The 19,473-nt window shown below is 40.6% G+C and overlaps 1 protein-coding gene across 3 annotated transcripts; it reads left to right on the forward strand.

The window, feature by feature from the left end:
• Positions 1 to 403: 403 nt before the first annotated feature.
• On the forward strand, positions 404 to 10,183 carry LOC118470750 (uncharacterized). Of its 3 annotated transcripts, XR_008599888.1 has the most exons (5): positions 404 to 5,164; positions 5,616 to 5,774; positions 5,884 to 5,976; positions 7,112 to 9,487; positions 9,572 to 10,183. XR_008599888.1 is itself a non-coding variant. In XM_055005540.1 (4 exons), exons 1-4 carry the CDS (start codon positions 4,814 to 4,816, stop codon positions 7,433 to 7,435), a joined length of 927 nt encoding a protein of 308 aa, XP_054861515.1. In that variant the 5' UTR covers positions 423 to 4,813; the 3' UTR covers positions 7,436 to 10,183. The 3 variants fall into 3 exon arrangements, 1 of the variants encoding a protein (XP_054861515.1); XR_008599887.1 differs by having other exon boundaries at positions 7,112 to 10,183; XM_055005540.1 differs by having other exon boundaries at positions 423 to 5,164; positions 7,112 to 10,183.
• The last annotated feature ends 9,290 nt before the right edge of the window (positions 10,184 to 19,473 follow it).

The following is a 19,473-nucleotide window of genomic DNA, read 5'->3' on the forward strand; positions in this document are numbered from 1 at the left end:
GTTTTGTTAACAATTTGTAATTCAGCATAAAAAATGATAACAAAATAACAGTTGAATCTCTGCCTCTTTTCAATCTGTTCTTCTAAATTATGGAGGATAGTATTGATAAGAGTATCGTTAAGTATCAGTTTTGATAAGCCTTATCAGTATTGATAAAATCCCAACAATATCCAACAATGGCAACTTCTTCAGTGCAGTAAACTAGCAATTTGTGTGTAATTTCTACATACACATACATACATACATTCTACATACAATAACAAACTCCTCTGGAAGTTTCATGGCCAAGAGATAGCTCTCCTACACCCCCCCCCCCCACCCCCCCCACCCCCCCCCCCCCCACACACACACACACACACACTTTCCCAAGGACACCTGTTGACTTTTGGACCGGGCCAACCGAGGACGTCTCCATAGCAACCTGCTGTGTTATCACGCTTCCACTCTCGCGAACTGAGACACCGGAGGTCTGAGACGGAAGAAGATGGGCTACACGCATACACAAACATTCGGACTCATGAACTGAGGACTGAGCTAAACATTCGCACACATGTCCATAACCCCCATCCCCCCCGCCTCCACAAGCTTTCCTCACTATACACAGGAGCCAGGAATGCATGCAGTAATTTGCTGCACAGGAACCGGCTAACTGTGCGGTGTTCCCCCCTCCACCACCCCACATCCTTATCCCAACTATCCTTGTCTAACGTCATGCTTTGCCTGTTTGCGGGTTTGTTTGTTTTTTTTTAGGTTCCTTCTCAAATTGAATTTCCCAACATTGGAGGTTTCATTTGGTACAACGAGCCTTTTTTTTCCTTTTACCCTCTGCTATCCCTACCCAGATCCCTACATGTCCTTTTCTTTTTTTCCTCAAGAAAGGTGCGCGCAGCACTGCGCAGCAGCCTGAGCTGTCATTGGCAGGGCAGCTCAAATGTAATTTCGTTGTATATGAAAATGTGCAATGACAAATAAAGCATCTATCTATCAAGGCTGTAAATTTCAGAGCAATGTTTATTCCACTTTTAATGCACATAGAAGTAAACAACATCAGGTGCACTGTGAGATAACATTCAAACCTGAAATTGTTGAGAATGTACTTGATCAGCATCCCGCCGGTCTGGATGTTCAACCTGAGACTAGTGTCCCTGAGGCTGAAGATGTTGAGTCTGAGCTTACTGAGTTCAGTGAAGATGTGGAAGACCTGGAGAATCAGTTAAAGCATAATGTAGCTGCTCTTTTTCTGAAAATGTCATCAATTCTTAACATCTCTGAATCTGCCCTGCAAGAGGTTATAGAGCAAATCAACCAAATTTATTTGCTGTCACAGCCATTGTTACAGTCCTCAATTCAAAGAATACTAAACCAGCATGATGACTCTGTAGTGCGTGAAGTAGCTAGAGTAGTCACTGACAACAATGCATTCCTGAAATTCACTTCTGCTGGGGGATCTTTGTCAACTGCTAGCAAGCAAACATATATTTTAAGGGAATTCTCTGTGGTAATGCCTATTGAGTATATCATAAAAAATGAAAAGCAGACAGTAGTGTATGTCCCCATACTTAAAATGCTGCAGACATTGCTGAATAATGGAGAAATCTTGGATAAGGCCATGCCACTGGAGTCAGGTTTGTCTCAGGGATACAGATCTTACAGGGATGGTTCCCGCTTTAAAGGGAATCCTTTCTTGACAGCGGAAGAGTTCAGGGTTGCTCTTTGCTTGTACATAGATGATTTTGAGGTGGTAAATCCCTTGGGAACCTCAAGGAAGAAACACAAGCTATGTGCTATCTACTGGGTTCTTGGCAATCTGCACCCCAAATATCGCTCCCCTCTTCATTCCATTCAGCTTGCTCTGCTTTGCAAGGTCAACAACATCAAAAACTATGGTTATAGGGAAATTCTTTGCCCACTCATTCAAGACCTTGTTTCTCTTGAGCAACATAGTGTGTATATTGAACAGTTAGGAGCCAGCATAAAAGGGACAGTACTATTTGTTGCAGCAGACAATTTAGCAGCCCATTCTTTGGGAGGATTTTTGGAAAGCTTCAGAGTTAGTCAGATGTGCCGATTTTGTATGGCAAAGCGGGAGAAAATACAACACAAGGATGTGCGGACAGGCTCTTTCCAACCAAGGACAAAAGAAAGTCATGACAGGCATGTGCAAGAAGTATTGCAGGATTCTACCATGGCCCAACAATCTGGTGTGAAAGGACGCTGCCCACTTACTGAAAGCTTAGAACATTTTCACGTTGATGGTTATCCACCAGACCTTTTGCATGATCTTCTGGAGGGCATCGTTCCAGCTGAGATGGCTTTGTGCTTGACAGCACTGATATCAAAGGGGTATTTCTCACTTGACGCCCTAAATGTGGCCATTAAAACGTTTCCTTTTACATTTTCAGACAGAACAAACCAACCTCAGCTCATCATAAAGAGTTTTTCTTGCAAGGGAACAATTGGAGGAAACGGTCATGAATATTGGACGCTTCTCCGACTTTTGCCGCTACTAATTGGTCATCACGTTCCTCAGGGGGATGAAACCTGGGAGGTTTTAATGAACTTAAAAGATGTTGTGCAGTTGTCCGTTTCCTCAGCTTTTACCATGGAGTCGGTGTACTTTCTTCATTGCAAGATTGCAGAACATTAAGGTATATTTCAGAAAGTTCTCCCAAATGAAAGACTACGGCCCAAGCTGTCATGGCGAGGGGGGGTGAACCCGAGCAGAGAGCACACAGACGAGGGACTGAGGCAAGAACAAAGGTGGATTTTAATTTAAACAAAACAAAGGGGAGTGCTGGACGGGGTGGGGAACCTGGTGACTGGAATAACTGAACTAAAGGTGAGGTTGGGAGAGGGGTGACTGTACCAGGAACCTGCGGCCCGGTTGGTGTTCTCCGTGGGGTGGGTCGGCGGCAGAGAGCGGGCAGGAGGGCCCCATTCCAGGTGGGGCGACAGGCGGGGTATTTTCCGGAGCCGAGGGGGGCACACAGCAGGCAGAGACCCTCCACAACAAGCAGGGGTTCCAGGAGCAGGCAGCAGGTCCAAGGTGAGGGAGGCAGGGGGGGAGGTCTGGTCAGGGCTGGATCCGGAGTGCAGGAGATGGGAGGACAGAGCAGGTGGAACCAGGCAGCTGGGTCAGCAGAGCTAGGCAAGAGAAACAGGGTTAGTCAAGGTAAAGCTTTTCAATGGAAAAATCTCAGCAAAGGTGCAAGGCTAGACAGCTGACTACATGAGCAGAGTTTACTATCTGGCAGGGTGTGGAGAGTGTGGCCGGTTTTTATGGTGGAGATGATCAGCAGGTGTGCTGCATCACAGCTGCCCGGAGTTCCACTGATGAGTGATTGGTGATGAACCACAGCTGGCCAGAGCAGCTCTGCCGAGCTGCAGCAGGAAGGTGGAGAGAGGAATAGGAGTGAGGGAGGATGAGGGAGGTCAGGTGGGGGCTGAAGCTGGGACAGGGGAGGGAGCCCTGACACAAGCATCACTACATTGAGCACTACCCTCAATTAATTCAAATTTTTGGACCATTATGTGATGTTTGGACAATGCGTTTTGAAGGAAAACACAAGTTTTTCAAAAAAGTTGTCCGTCATCCTCACAACTTCAAGAACATACCCCTTACTTTACTTTAGCTCTCAGACACCAGAAAATGATCGCCTTCCAGTTAGCTACCAATTCCTTTTTCAAGCCATCTGTTCAGGTGAATAAAGTAAAGACTGTGATGGTTACCTCATTCCCTGAAAATGTGCAGAAATTTTTGTATGACAAGAATGCCCAGCAGAACACAGTTCTTACTGCAGCTTCCGTCTGCATAGATGGCATCAAGTACTGTGCTGATATGGTCATTTCAGTTGGATCTTGCTCAGGGCTACCAGATTTTAGACAAATAGCAAAGATTGTGGTGATCAGTACTGACATAGTATTTGTTTGCAGACTTATGACCTCATGGTATAATGAGCATCTTAGAGCCTATGAGCTCTCTAGCAGCCATTTGTCCACCCTGTTGGCCACACATCCATCTGAATTGAATGACATTTTCCCTCTGTCATTGTACAGAGTAAGAGGCCAACAGTTTGTTACACTTAAAAGGTACATATTATGCTGAGTTTTGTAAACTCTCAGATGTTAGAATTTCACGCAAATGTTTTCTCTTTTCTCAGGATGAGTAACCAAAATGGACCAAAGGTTATTGCTGAGAGTTGTCATCAATGAAGAGAATATTACAAAGATAACCTTAAATGAGAGACCAGATTCCACTGAAGAGTTAAAAGTGCAGTTGAAGAATAAATTGTCTTTGGAATATGACTTTAAACTGCAGTATGAAGATCCAGATTTCAATCATGCCCTGTGCAACTTGACAGAAATTGCAGATTTGCCTCAGAGAGCTACGCTCAAAATAATCCCTCTTGTGACTCTAAATTTAACAGACTTATCCTCACTTGTCACATTATCTGACACTGAGTGCAGCACAGCAGACACTGAGATCTTGTCAACTCCTGGAACATCACCATTGGTAAGGAGACAACAGTGGCCAGAGTTCTTTGACATACCCAATTTCTCAGTTGATGTTAACTACAGACTTAGACAGGCTGATCTAGCCTTTATGAGAGATAAAACACGGATGACTCCAACACGAGATATGAAGCATGACATCCTTGAAAAGCTAGGTGAGACAATGTACAGTTTTAAGGCTTATCCAGATGACAACAATTTCAATCTTGTGGCAAAAGCACTGATTAGTAAGCAGCCCTGCCTTACTGAGCCAGGTGATCAGCCAGGATGGTATGGCTAGAAGAACAGCCTGAAATTTAAGATGGCCAATTACCGCACAAAGCTCAGGAAATCTGGACATGAAGATGTAGCAATCAATGGTGGTAAAAGAAGTAGAGGCAACCCAACAGGAGAAGCATCAGGCAAAAATATCAAACGACCAAAAAGATGTGAAGCAAATTATCTCCCTAATTTACATGGACATGATGAAACAAGCCTTGAAAATGCCAGAAAAATTCTTGTGGAAGAAATGAAGAAAAAACAACCAAATGGCACCCTGATCTCACAGCTGATGGACCAGACATTCCCACTGCGCAGACAAGAGATCGTGAAAAAGGAGCCTGCTGTACAAGACATGGTTAATCGATGGCCAGGACTCTTCACAGAGAGACAGGTAAGCTCACATGTGACTGATGTACATGCAAAGACACACAATGTAGAGGAAACAAGGTTATTTTCTGTAACTACAAATTACACGTGTCCCAGTGCCTCACAAGTAGTCTTTCTGTGTATGCTGCAAGTTCCTAAGCAAATAATGCCAATCCAAACAACTTGAAGCTGTGAGGCCGGAGACGTCTGATCACTTGTTGGAATGATAACACATTATTTCAAGTTAAAGAAATCAAAATATCTGACAATTCATTCCACTTCAGAATTATTGAAACAGATTAGTATTTTTGTTAAGTATGAAGTAGCATGTATGCTATTTTAGTAATGTTAACTTTTTTTTCTTGTCTTTTATATCTTGTAAGCTGTAATGTTGCGAATTTGCTGTTATAAATAAATTCACTTTCTACTTAATGTGCTTCTGGTTCTCCTCCTTCCCCTACCCCTCTTTACTTTAGGTGTTTGCTGAATTCAATAGGATTGCTAACAAGAACCTCCAGGGAGACTTCTTCCAGGCTCTAGATCAACACACCCCACGATTCATTGAGCTCTTCAAGTCAAAAAAAGGAACTGTTGGACAGAAACTGTCTGAGTTTATGGAGCAGATCAGCTGGGCGGTAAGTAATTTCATTTTGCAACTTTTAAGAATTCATATTCAACTTATTTTACTCTGACGTGCCCAATAAATGTATCTTTAACTGATCTTGTCTATCTCTGTATCATTAGACAGCAGACATTACTGGGCTGTGCTCACTTGTCCTGAAAGGCATCTCCATCTTACTCGGTGACGACTCCAGTGAGTTCTATAGGTCATGCTATGTAAGTATTGCTTGCACGCATACAAAAAAAAAGTGTTTGGTTAGCATTATTGAAACACTCATCCAGAAAACATACAGATAGAACAGGGATGTAACTTTTGTACTTTGACATTTTGTGGTCCAATACATCAACAGTCCATCTGATGGCTAGGTAGACACTCTGTAAATAATACTGAATGTTGCGCCTAAGGATCGACCTATTAATGGGCCAACTATCATTTTAAGTAAATCGGCATCAGCCTATCCTGTGCTCTTGGTGTCAATATAAGAAAATAAAAAGTAGACAGCATTCAGAGAGTGCAGGCCTCCTGCAGCCCCTCAAAAAACTAAGTTTGCAAGAAAGAATTGGTTAAATTGAACTACTGGGTATAAAATCTCCTTTCACATAGCTTGGCCCGTACTGATAACTAGCATGTTCGACTAATTCCACCACGATGAGACGGGTTTTTATAAACAGAACTACTGGGTTTTATTTGTCTTATTTACGGACTTCACAGGATTTTTCTCAGTTGTAGTGCTGATTTACAGAGTTCGCTAGCTTATTTAAAATGGTAAGTTAAATGTTCCTCTAGATGATGCTGTTGCAATTTCTGCCTTGTGGGGGATCAAGGAGTTACAGCATTTTTGTCATGTCTGGAACAGTTTGGTGTCTGATTCAGTCCATGTGTGACGTCACGTTTGTCCAGTGTATTTTTGCTTGCTCCGAGAAGGTGTCTGTGCTGGCACACATTTGTTACTATTAAATCATTGTATGTCAACAGATGCAAAAAGCACAAAACCAATATTATAGGCATTCGCCCACCCTGCTTAAATAGTCAGCATCAGCTATTCAAAAGAAACTTAATTGTCGATTCTTGGCTCCTGCTTAAACCCTATGATTATTAATTTGTTTCATTTTTAGTTGCAAGAGTCCAGAGTGATAATATTCAAAGACACAATTACCTCCTTGTATATATTTTTTGTTTTATTCATACAAGATACAATTGTTTTTTCTATCGTCTTACAGTGCATTGTAAATGTACATTTGAAACACAGTTTTCTAGGAAATACTTTTACAATTAAGTTTTTATATGAAGAGCAAAACCAGAAGGCAGCAACACAACTTGTTATTCTAAAGAACGTGTATTTCTTTGCAGGAAATGGAGAAAGATGAAGTACAACAATCTATCACAGTCGGTGTGCTCACGGTTATCTATGAAGGCCCAGTGCAAGGTCCAAGCACTGTGCATGTTCACACCCATAGTCCTGCCATAGTCCTCGAAGGGAATATTGTGATGGACAACACTGACAACTTTCCTCAGGCAGTTTGCCTGGTCTTTGGCCTTATCTATGCCTTGCATTTAGATTACCTTAAAAGGATGGCAAATACGCTGAACTTCATGCTTGCAGTCATGCTAGGGTTAGGGAACAAGACCCTCTCTCCGAAACTGATAACTCTAAAGAACATTCTGCTGGGTTAGACCAGTAAGGGGTGATTGGTAACCTATTCAAACAATATGCAAAAAGAGGACTACTCAGTGTTTTTTGTGTCGAGTCCCTTATGTGTTGATTGTATAGAACCATTATATAAAACCGTTTCTAGTTTAAAAGGGTAAATTACTCATGACTTTTTGTTTCGGATGATTAATGTTGAATTTAAGGTCAGAACATGTTTTTCTCCTAGAATGGATCTTTGTTATCGGCTACAGCTCTTCACTTAAAGTGAGTTTTGTTCAGCTTTGCAGTGTATGACACTGAGACTCGATTGTTCATTTAAAAAAAAAAAAAATAGCAACAGAGGCTAGAATTGTGTTTTTGTTTTTTAAAAATGTTTGTATGGTATTGTTGACTTATACAAATGTACAAATTTGTGTGCTTATAAGGAGTAATATTTGAAATGTGCCACAATTGCATGTGGTCCAGTTCTTTTTATAAAATTAGTGCTGCTTGAACCTTATGTTTCTTTGTCCAATATTCAAGCCAAAGGTATGTAAAAGCAATTGTTTTGTACTCTAAAGGAGAATTTGAGGTCTTTTTTGAGAGCATGGCTTGGTTTTCATTTGAAAATAAATGCTGCAGCCGTTGAAAATAGTGTCATTGTGTTGTTTTGGGTTATTGTAGATTGTTATAGTTTACACAGCATGTTTATAGATACATAATTAGGGGAAGAAATTGTTTTGCTTAATTTAAATTTCAAGTAGGTTTCACTAAACAAAATTAAATGATTATAATTAATGTCTTTTAAGTTAAATAAACTTAAATATAGTAAGCGAGCTGTGCTACTAAATCTAAGTATAGTTCACTTACATAAACAAGTTATAGTAAGTATTGCTCACTCACAATAAATAAGTTACTGTAACTCTGCAATCTTAAGTTTACTAAATTTTTTTGAGGCAACGAGTTTGCATACTTTTTTTCAGTAAAGCCAACTAATTAGATTTTACAGTGTGAGAAAATACAATGCAATATTTATTCAACAGTCAGCCAAGGACATATCTGGCTTATAAACCAGATCAGTTTGTCTGATTGTATATAATTGGAATGCACTTAAAGGCCTACTTACCTGCCTCTCCTGCCTCGTTTAATATTCGCTGTTTGTGCTGCACGTGCAGTGCTTAACAAATTTATTAGACCACCACCCAGTATAAGGTGTTTGCCACCGCTGCCCTAAATTAACAATATTGCTGAATACCAAAATATGTTTTTTAATGTTTCTGTAATGGTTAATGTGCAACAGTATGTGTAAGCTCTTTGATCAAAATGATATCTTTAATGGTAAAATATAATTATTGTTATTATTATTGTTATTTTTATTATATTAATTTTTGGCATTTACTGTTCTACAAAAAAGCAGAAAAAAGTAAGATGAGGGGAAAAGGAATAGATGGGAGAGCTGTCAGCTATACAGAGATGGAGGGCATGACACTCACCTGTTTGAACTCTCATAAACTAATACATATGCACAGCACTTTGTTAAAACACTTAATCATTTTGTTCTTCATACCATCATGGTCCTTTTGATTGGTTGTCTGACATCAAGAAGAGTAAGCCTGTGAGGGACATACATCAAAAAAAGAAATGAGAGAAGGGGATGTGCACCAGAGGAGGGTGGACCCTTGCTCTATTACTCACTCACTATTGACAGAAGCAACACTAGAAAACTGAGTTGGACTTGCAAGCATTTAGCTAAAACCTGCATCCTTTTTTTGGCATAGGTAATCATTGGCAGTTACCTATGCCAAGTTCCTTTTTCATGCCTACTTCATGTTAAGATGTTAGTATAGCATTTACATTAAATCTAATACTGTCAGGCTGGCTGCTGCCAGGCCTAGATAGTGCTCTCCCCCTCTTTTCTCCACCTCTTTTTCCTTTTTAGGTTTGTCAGCAGTGCAGTTGCAGCGGCAGGTGTCTCTCATTGTCAATCATCATCAGCTGGTGCAGGAGCAGGTGGAGAAGTTGCCACTCAAGCTCCACTCTCGCCACAATATAATCAGACGCCACTCACCTCTCAGCGCCGGATCGTGACACAGCCAGTACAAGAATTCTGCATGTTACTCCTGCCACAAGTTCCATGATCTCGTTCTCCCGGTAACTCTGTTTGTCCTCCTTCGTTTCAGTCCCAGTTCCACCTGCTCCTGCTGCAATTCTTCCTGGTTTCCTCGTCACCTCCAGTTTCCTACTCCGTTCAAGTGTTCTGGAAATATTCACCTGTGTCATCCTCCTCCTTCCTGGTGTCCCTCCACGTTCACCTGCCGCTGCAACTCACCACCCGTCATCCGGACTCGAGAACCACTCGTCAAAATCCCTCAGCCACTTACAGTCATGAGCCCAGTCCGAGCATCTTATTTTATAGTCGTGAGTCAGTCCTAGAAAACTGTTTTTCTGATTATCTGAGTAGCAGCTCTTGAATTTTGATATCGGGTCAAGTAATAATCTTGAGTCTTGAATCTAGTAAGTGTAGAGTCCTGATTTAATTCCTAGCTTCAAGTTAGTTCTTCGTGAACTGAAGATTTTGAATTTGGTTCAGTTCCTGGAGAGAGTCTTGGTAAGAATAGACTTTAATTCAGGCCTCCTAGTTTTTGCCTCGCTTAAGTAAAACACTTTTTGTATTTTCATACCTTAGATTGGTAAGCTCTCTTGGCTGGGTTATACCCAACATGTCAGCATTTTTTGAGTTTTTGTATTCAGCTGTCCCTGCCTCAAGTAGTTGACAGGAGCTTTTCAGAGGGTTTTTCGTTCCTTTTCGGTTTGTAGTATCTAAGTAGAATACTTAAGTTTTTGTCTTTAATCACCTTTTTGAGATTTTGTAAATAAACTTCTTTTTTGCATTAAAACCAGCCTGTTCATTTCCTGCGCCCGAGTTTCCTGGGAAATCGTAACAAATACATTGAGAGGAATTATGTTGTCCACTGTATGGGTTACTTTCAAATTCATCTGAATGATTTCCTTGTTAAATTCTCTTGATTTTGCCATTTTGTCAAAGTGAAAGTCTTAGAGGTATCCCACTGAGTATAAAGAGCATGAATGTTCCCCTAGAAATCTTTCATTTCCAGGTTTTTGTATTGGGTTAAAGCCAGAACCCAATGGACACTCTTCTCTCTTCTCCTGACTGCTCTCGATGCTGCTTTGCATCTGTCATTTAACGTCTTGATTGGCTCTTTTTACATTTAATCTACAAAAGTTCTCCTTGTGCTGTTTGGTATTATTGTATGCAGCACACTAAATGTGGACAAGAGTGTTGTCTGTTGAAATAAGAAGAAAATAATGGCAAGGCTTGGTGGAGGTAAAGCCCACATGACCATTTCCATGCAGCCAGATGTTCCTGTAATTACAGATTATATTATTAACAAGGTTAAGGTCAATGGGACTGTACCAAGTTTCTCTGGACATAAAAGAAGTGACACTAGACTGAAAGAATGATAGTCTATGAAGGAAGAAGAACAAAGGAACGCTTCAAACACAGGCAAAACAAAATGAGACATCAGCTCTATGTTCACAGGGAAAAAATGACAGACAAATCTTTTTGCCGCATCATTAATCTGTGGTAGACACAAAATCTGAAATCAGAAGGTTAGAGGATCTGACACAAAACATACTGTCCAGTGTTGGAAGGCTCTGTCTCAGTCACAGATCAGGACTCCACCAATAGGATAACAGCCCAAAACTGACATCCAAAAGCAAAATAATAAGAAATCAATGAACTGTTGTACCCTGCACTGTAAAAACGAAAACTTAAAATTGTTCACCTTACAATGATTTTGAAGTAAGTTGAACAAAAAATATTAAGTTGTAGTGCAAACAAGGAATATTAATTATTTCAACTAACATTATCAAGTTTGTTGTGAAAGGTGGGCCTAACTACATATTATGTGGTGGCAAAACTCAAAATCCCTTGTTGGACCAGAGCCAACACTTATTGAGGCAAGGGTCAAGTATGTGCACAAAACTGCGCATGCTTCTCCGAAAGTACGGGGTCTCCTGAACAACTTTGCAGGGGATTGAAGCCACCATTTCCACTCTGCACGTGGCAAGCTTTTTTCTCGGTCCTGCAGTCCTTGGGTGAAGTTGTACATTTGAGTGTTTTGTTTAAGTATGTTAACTTTGGCTGTTTCTCAATACCAAGTAGGCATACTGAGAATCGGCCTTCACGTTGATAAATGTACTTAATTCATCATGCTGTCGATATGCAAATCTGTGCTTACATAGTTAAGGAGGCAACAGGTCAGCGCATTGTTACTCATACTGTTGATAAAGTGTGTGTTAGGTTGTAGCTAACATTAGCAAGTGTTATAGTTAATGATGAGTTTGTTATATTGACCATGTATGTAATATACTGGCTAAACTAGCAGCGAATTTTCTTCGCTTTAGTGGGGGCAGCAGGCGGCCTCACCCGCGGTGGCAGCTCCGGTATATGTATGTGTGAGAGAGAGAGAGCGCGAGAGCGAGAGCGAGAGCGAGAGCGAGAGCGAGAGCGAGAGCGAGAGCGAGAGAGAGAGAGAGAGAGAGAGAGAGAGAGAGAGAGAGGCGGCGGCTACAGGAGCTCCTACACACGTACTTACTACAACATAAGTTATTACAAGGCGGACAAAAACGGCTTTATCAATTATCAACAGACATTAGCTAGGCTAAATTTAACGGGGAGTATGGTGTCTGAGATTACGGGAGTGCAGCGAGAACAGGAAGTTATATCAACCGCGGTTTATACACAGTTACACATAGTTTATAGCAGATAAAACTGTTTTGTCATGGCGACTTAAATGACATTAGTTTAACATGGAGTCTCTGATTTTTACTAACTACTTGCAGCATTCATGAGTTTTCCTGCTTGTGCTGCCGTGGTCGGCCAGTTTCAAACTCCCCTGTAAACTGGCTCGATTCAGATATGTTTGGCTTCTTTAAAATTCAGACATTGAAAGTACTATCACATTTACAAATGTATATAGTCACATATATGGTAGGGTTCATTAATACTTGGTAGAATTTCCCTGACATATGGCGACCATGACCGCAGCACCATACATTTCTGGCGTTCTGTGTATCCGGCCCCCTTGGACGCCGGAATTGGGACATTAGCACCAAGGCTGCTTGTCAGATTTCAGAGGATTTTTAATAGTTTATTTATTTGGTTACCATTTTATTGTATGGATTGATTTCAGTGGCTATCTTGGCTGCAGTTTCTGGTATTCTTGAACTATACTGCCTTACACTGAATAGTGTTAGTAATAAGCTTATCTCTGTATAATCTGTCCAGTTGAACAGAACCAAATGACTATTATAATAATTCAGCTGCTGAAGAAAGGATTTACTGCATGGCAGTAGTTTTCTCTTTAATAAATTTATCTCTTAATACCTTATTCTATGTGCAGTTGTCTTGTGAAGTGGAAGCTGTGCTGTTTGGTCAGATCTGGACTGCTGAGGTGGCGCCAACTAGAACCCTGACTTATTGGCCATAGGTAAGTATGTCGGTAGCTTCACATGTATACAAGTTGTGTAAGTAAATGTGTAATATAGACTGACTTGCCAAGATTAAAATTCTTTGCATGTCATATTATATTGCTTTAATTTTTAAGAGAGGCAAGAGACTGGATATGCACACCCTGATTATAAGTCTAAAGAACATGTTTTAATGTGTATGTTTTGTTGTACAGATCCCTATAAAGTAAATACATATTTTCTTCTTTTTTTTTTTAAAACATTCTCACTGCAGTCAACCTATAAAGTGCAGATTCTACGATTTCATCAGCTCAAGTCAAGAAGGTCTGTTGAGGTACCATTGACTACAACACGGAGGAAGAGCAAATTGGCACTGTGTGTACAGTGACTGTGTGTGTACCTTCAAAACACATGGTGCATTAAAATCACACCTTACCAGGTCACATTGCAAGACTGCAAGAGTGCAGGACACAACCTTTTTTTATGAGTTATGTGAATTTGCAGAAAGTTGTACTCGGCGTGCATTTTTCATTCGTCTTGGACACCATTTAAAAAAAAAAAAAAAAAAAAAAAGACAGACTGTGCATTGCCCTTTCCTGCAGTGTGGGTTTAAAACGAACAATCCTAAAACCTTCAGTTCACACAGAAGTAGAAAGCACAAGAATACAAAGGAGATTAGGACTAGTTTAAGAGTGCTTTCTGAAAATGAAAACTGTCCCATTGAGACTCTTGCCATTGACCAGTCAGTAGACAATTTTGGTGAGGTAGTGACATCACAGAGTAGTTCAAATCAAGATTCCAATTCACCTATTAATGAAGAGCATGTAGAACGTAAGACTCTAGAACATAAAATTGCATCTCTTTTTCTGTGTATGCAGTCAGTATTGCATGTTTCTAAAAGTACTTTACAGAAAATTGTCAAAGAATTCAATGACATTTTGCAGTCATTCACTTCAAATAATCAAAGAGGTGCTTACTAAGCATAATGTCGAAATAGATGATTGTGTTGTTCAAGAAATTAATGATCCAGTATTCAAAACCAATCTGCTAGTTTTAAGTACTGAAGCTAAAGGTGTGCTTTCCACTGATCACAGGAGGAATCTTTATTTTAAGGAGCACTTTCCTGTAATTGAGCCAACCGAATATACTTATAGAAGGACCCATAAAAATACTTTTGTCTACGTTTCAATCATTCAGGTTCTCAAAAATTTATTAAGACTGCCTGATTTTTTTGAGAAGTTGGTGTTTAATCAGGAAGTTCAACCTGGTCAATACAAGTCTTTCAAGATGGCCTGTATTTCAAAGCAAACAAACTCCTGGGGGTGCAAGATGCAACTATTTCTTTAGGACTCTACATTGATGATTTTGAAGTGTGCAGTCCTTTGGGGACCTCCAGAAGAATTCATAAGATTATTGCAGTCTATTGGGTTGAGCTCAATTTACCAGAAAAGTTCCACTCTACTCTACCCTTAATTCAGCTGGCTGTTCTTGGAAAGAGTGTTGATGTCAAACAATTTGGTTATTACTCTTTTCTTACTCCCACTGATCAACGATATAAAGTCTCTGGAAAGTGATGGAGTGTTTGTTGATGTTCTAGATAAGTTTGTACAGGGAACATTTTTTTGTGTCTGCGCAGATAACCTTGGGGCCCACAGTCTAGCAGGCTTTCAGGAATCTTTCAGTGTTGAAACTTTTTGCAGATTTTGTTGTCTTAATCGAGATCAAATTGCAACTGTTGAGGCAAGAGATTTTCCATTAAGAACTGTACAACAGCACAATATGCTTGTGGAGGAACTTGAGTCTAGTGATACACAAAGTGTAAGTGGTGTTAAAAAAGCCTGTGTACTGAGTAGGCATTTAACCTTTCATCCAGTTACTGGATTTCCTCCAGACATTTTACATGATTTCTTTGAAGGTGTTGTCCCTGTAGAACTGTGTTTGTGTTTGAAATAATTTATGAGAAAAGGCTTCATTACATTTGATGGACTGAATAGCCACATAAAATTGTTCCCATACAAATTTTCTGACAAGGTTAACAAGCCATGACAAATTACAAAAGCAAGCTTTGCCAAGGGTAAAATCAGTGGCAATGGACATGAAAATTTTGCATTTTTACATTTACTACTTCTTATGATTGGGAGCAGTATTCCAGAGCAAGAACCGTCATGGGAAATTTTGATGGACCTTAAAGAGGTGAGATCGCGAGATTCTGCGAGATCGTGAGATTCAGTGAGAATGACGGAATTCAACATGGTGGCTCCCAGCTGCTAGACTAGAACTAAACAAATCGCCGTTGTCTCGACGTATTTATATTAAAAAAAAACAACGTAACTAAATAGCCTGCTCAAGATCGGACACGGTAGTGCTCACAGTGGGGGACCTTGAGAACTTTATTGACGACTACTTCGTCCGGTGCACCATGGAAGACGCCAACTCCGCCAACCCGAACAAGAGGAAGAAAGCAAACTCCTTGACAGACACACAAGACTCGGAGATCACGGATATCCAGGTAAGTGTTCTCGAGTCTATTAATAAAAAGCGCGATGTCGTTTGTTTGCTTCACCAGGAGATAAAGGACCTGAAAGCAAGCCTGGAGTTCACCCACCAGCAGATAGAGGACCTGCAGAGGGACAACACCGAACTCTGGTCCACGCTGACAGTTGTCACTTCAGAGGTGAGTACACTTAAAAAAGAAAACAAAACCCTGAGGGAGACCGTCCTGGACATCCAGTCGAGGAGCATGCGGGACAACCTGATCTTTTCTGGTATCTCTGAGTCCACACCGGATAACCCAGAGACCCTTGTTAAAAACTTTATGGTGTTGTCACTTAAAATCCCTGTGGAAAGTGTTAAATACATCACTTTCCACCGCATCCACCGGCTCCGACCCCGAGGACGAAACCGACACCGTCCTATCATCGCAAAGTTCGAGCACTTCCAGCAGAAAGTGCTCGTAAGGAGCAAAGGACAGGAGCTGAAAGGCACGGTGTTCGGGATGAACGACCAATTTCCCAGGGAAATCAACGAGAGGCACAAAGTATTATACCCCATCATGAAAGAACACAGGCAGAAAGGTAAACGGACTGCACTGGTCATGGACAAACTGTACATAGATGGGCAGCTATTTCAGGAACCCTCCATTACCCCCTGGCTCTTCTAAAAAAAAAATTTTTAAAAATTGGCTTAAACGCTTAATATATCACTCAGTAATTTATGCTAGAAAATGTAATAAAAAAAAACAATCTCACAGGTGTAAATGTCTCACTCTCCTAGTCTACACTCCCCACTTGAGAACCCCCTCCTCCTTCTACTTTTCTCTCTCTCCCTCTCTATATGTCTCGCTTTAGCCCTCTCCCCCTCTCACACACTCACCCCCCACACTCTCACTCACACTCTATGTACCCCCCATGTTCATTGTGCTTGTATGTTTTATAATGTGTTTGTTGATAGTTTTCCAAGCAATGATGTGCCATTACATAATGTATATATAGATCCTGACCTGCTGTATACATCTCTCTCCAACACCCACAGCTCACAGACAGCAACAGACAGCTCACAAGGACACACACAGATGTTATATTATATTGCTACATACTCAGTGACAGAACATTTTCTCTCTCTATGTTCAAGTTAAATATCGTAGCCTGGAACGTTCATGGCATACGCTCACAAACAAAAAGAGTTAAAATCATGGACTATGTCTAAATTAAAAGCAGATATTTTGCTTCTCCAAGAAACGCATTTACTACAATCGGGAGAAAAATCTCAATCAGATTCAAATTATAGTATTATCTTTTCATCTTGTTATAACAGCAGACAAAGAGGGGTCTCCATTCTAGTCCATAAGAGAATACCATTCACTTTAAACAGTACAGTAACGGACTCAGAGGGCAGATATATTATTATCCAGGCAACAATCTTTAATGAATTATATTCTATTGCAAACCTCTATGCTCCGAATAATGACGATCCAGCCTTCTTTCACACTGTTTTTTTCTCACTTAGCAGACTTATCTGCTAACTCAACAACTATTATCGGTGGTGACTTCAACATAGTTTTAAACCCTTCAGTAGATCGATCCAATAGTCCAGTACATGCAAAACAATCACAATCAGTTAAAGTCATACATGATTATATGAAAGATTTTGGACTAAATGACGTCTGGAGACTCAAAAACCCAACAAAGAGGGACTATACGTTTTTCTCTCCGGTGCACCAAACATTTTTAAGAATTGACTTTTTCCTCTCAAATAACTCTATCGCACATAAAGTTACCACTAAAATTCACCCAATAATTATCAGCGACCACGCACAAAATATCTCTCAGCCTGCAAACAGATTCCATCCCTAAATCTCCTCAGACTTGGCGCCTCAACATCTCTCTACTCAAAGACCCAGAATTTGATCGAGTAATAAGGAGGAAGTGGGCGGACTTTTTATAAAACACTGAATCTAATGATTCATCTCCATCTTTAGTTTGGGAAACTGGAAAGGCCATAATCAGAGCGAAAATAATATTGTACTCCTCGTACAAGAAAAAAAAAAGGATCAAGAAACAGAGAAAGAAACTGTAGAAAGAATTAAACAACTTAGAGAATTATGCAATAAATCCAAGTGATCAATTATGATCCGAACTACAAAATGTAACACTACACCTCGATAATATCCTATTCGAGAAAACAGACTTTTTTATTACAACAACTAAGATATAATGATTTTGAACACAACAATAAATCAGGAAAATTTCTGGCGAACCAACTCCAGCGCAATAAAGAAAAATCCTTCATAACAGCAATTCAGGATCCCTCAGGAAAATATACTCAGTCACCTCAGGAAATTAACCAGACCTTCTGTAATTGTTACCGGAGTTTATACTCAGCAACACTTAACCCAAACAAAGATATTCATAATTTTCTCGACAATCTAAACATCCCCGAACTAACGTCAGATTACAGAGACATATAAGATGCTCCATTGACCATCGTTGTCCAAGTTACACAAGCATATTCAGTACCGTCTTCCTAGTTCCACAAGTACTTCTGCCTGCCATGGCATTTTTCTAAAGTGACAGAAAAACATTACACAACCTGCCATATCATATGATACTACCATTTTGGGAAAATTTACACACAGAATACATGAAAATATACTTTATTATCCAAGTGATAATTTATGTACAGAAATTTGGTCATATTTTTTTGTAATTCATAGTGATTCCCAACAGCCATAAGACACAAAAATCTAGTGCATCATGCATGTGGTTCAGATACAGCTGCCTGTGATTATACACTTGGCCAGTAGGTGGTTTTGTGTGCACATGAAGCTTCAAGAAATGAACCCTTTCTCGAACCATTTGGGTCAAGTGGTTGGATGCCTCATCTCACCATCACTAACTAAAACCAAACTACTAAAAAAACTCTACAAACACTACAAATTCAAAAATGGAAGTCTACAAAACTAAAACTGAATTAACAAAACTAGTTGAAAATATGTACTTACAAGAAGGGGAAACTGAAAACAGAGGGGAAATCCAAGAGCTGACGGAAGACAAGACGGGAATAACAGGCTGGAGATGAAACGGGGCTGGCGAGAATCCAGGGGAAAAAACAGAGTCCATATGTGGATCATTGCAGGGAATCCAGAAGGGAGCATCTATGGGGATCAGAGTTGATGGTCCAGTGGGGAGTGAATGAAAGCACAGAGCTTAAATAGCAGGAGGTGACAAAGAGAACAGGTGATTGAAGTGAACTAATTACTGCAGATGATGTGCATCACTGCAATCAGCAAAGTGCAGACAGGTGAGTGAGACAAGGGAGGCAGGCAGACACACGCAGAGACCAACAGATGCAAACAGAGGGAGCCAGAGGGTCAAGACAAGGAGAGAGAGACAACAGGGAGAGAGAATGACAGGATGAGTGAGAGAGATGCAAGAGAAGTCAGTAAATTAAAATGCAGCAAAATGGATTTAGTCAGCCAGCTTTAGTCACATTAGGTTCAAAAGGAATGTCTTGGTGCTGACTGACTGGCAGGCAAAATGATTTTTAAATATCGCTGCTAAACCTCCACCGAGGCCTGGCAGCCTTGGTGTGCTGATGGAGCTGCAGTCTGAGGGGCAGAGTTCAATCACTGATGAGGATTCAGAACACCTCTGCCAGGTTTCAGTCAGAAATAATAAGTCCAAGTTTTCCCTAATGAACAGGTCCTGAAGGAGAAAAGTTTTGCTGGTCATAGAGTGCGCATTTAGTAAAGTCATTTTTACAGAAAGCTCAGCAGGGGGCAGACCAGGAGAAGTGAGCAGCAGCTGGCGCAGGTGGCAGGTGTTCGCTCAGTGACGATACCTGGCCCTTGATGCTTTCTGTCTGTTTGCAGCCTGATTGACAATTCAATTCAATTTTATTTATATAGCACCAATTACAATCAAATTGTCTCGAGACGCTTTACAGAACCCATACGCCTGATCCACAGAGCAAGTCAAAAGGCGACAGTGGCAAGGAAAACACCCTTTTAACAGGGAAAAAAACCTCGAGCAGAACCTGGCTCTTTATGTGGGGGGACCCATCTGCCTGCTGGCCGGGCGGGTTGAGA

This window comes from Amphiprion ocellaris, chromosome 1 (assembly GCF_022539595.1).
Source record: "Amphiprion ocellaris isolate individual 3 ecotype Okinawa chromosome 1, ASM2253959v1, whole genome shotgun sequence".
Taxonomy (NCBI): domain Eukaryota; kingdom Metazoa; phylum Chordata; class Actinopteri; family Pomacentridae; genus Amphiprion; species Amphiprion ocellaris.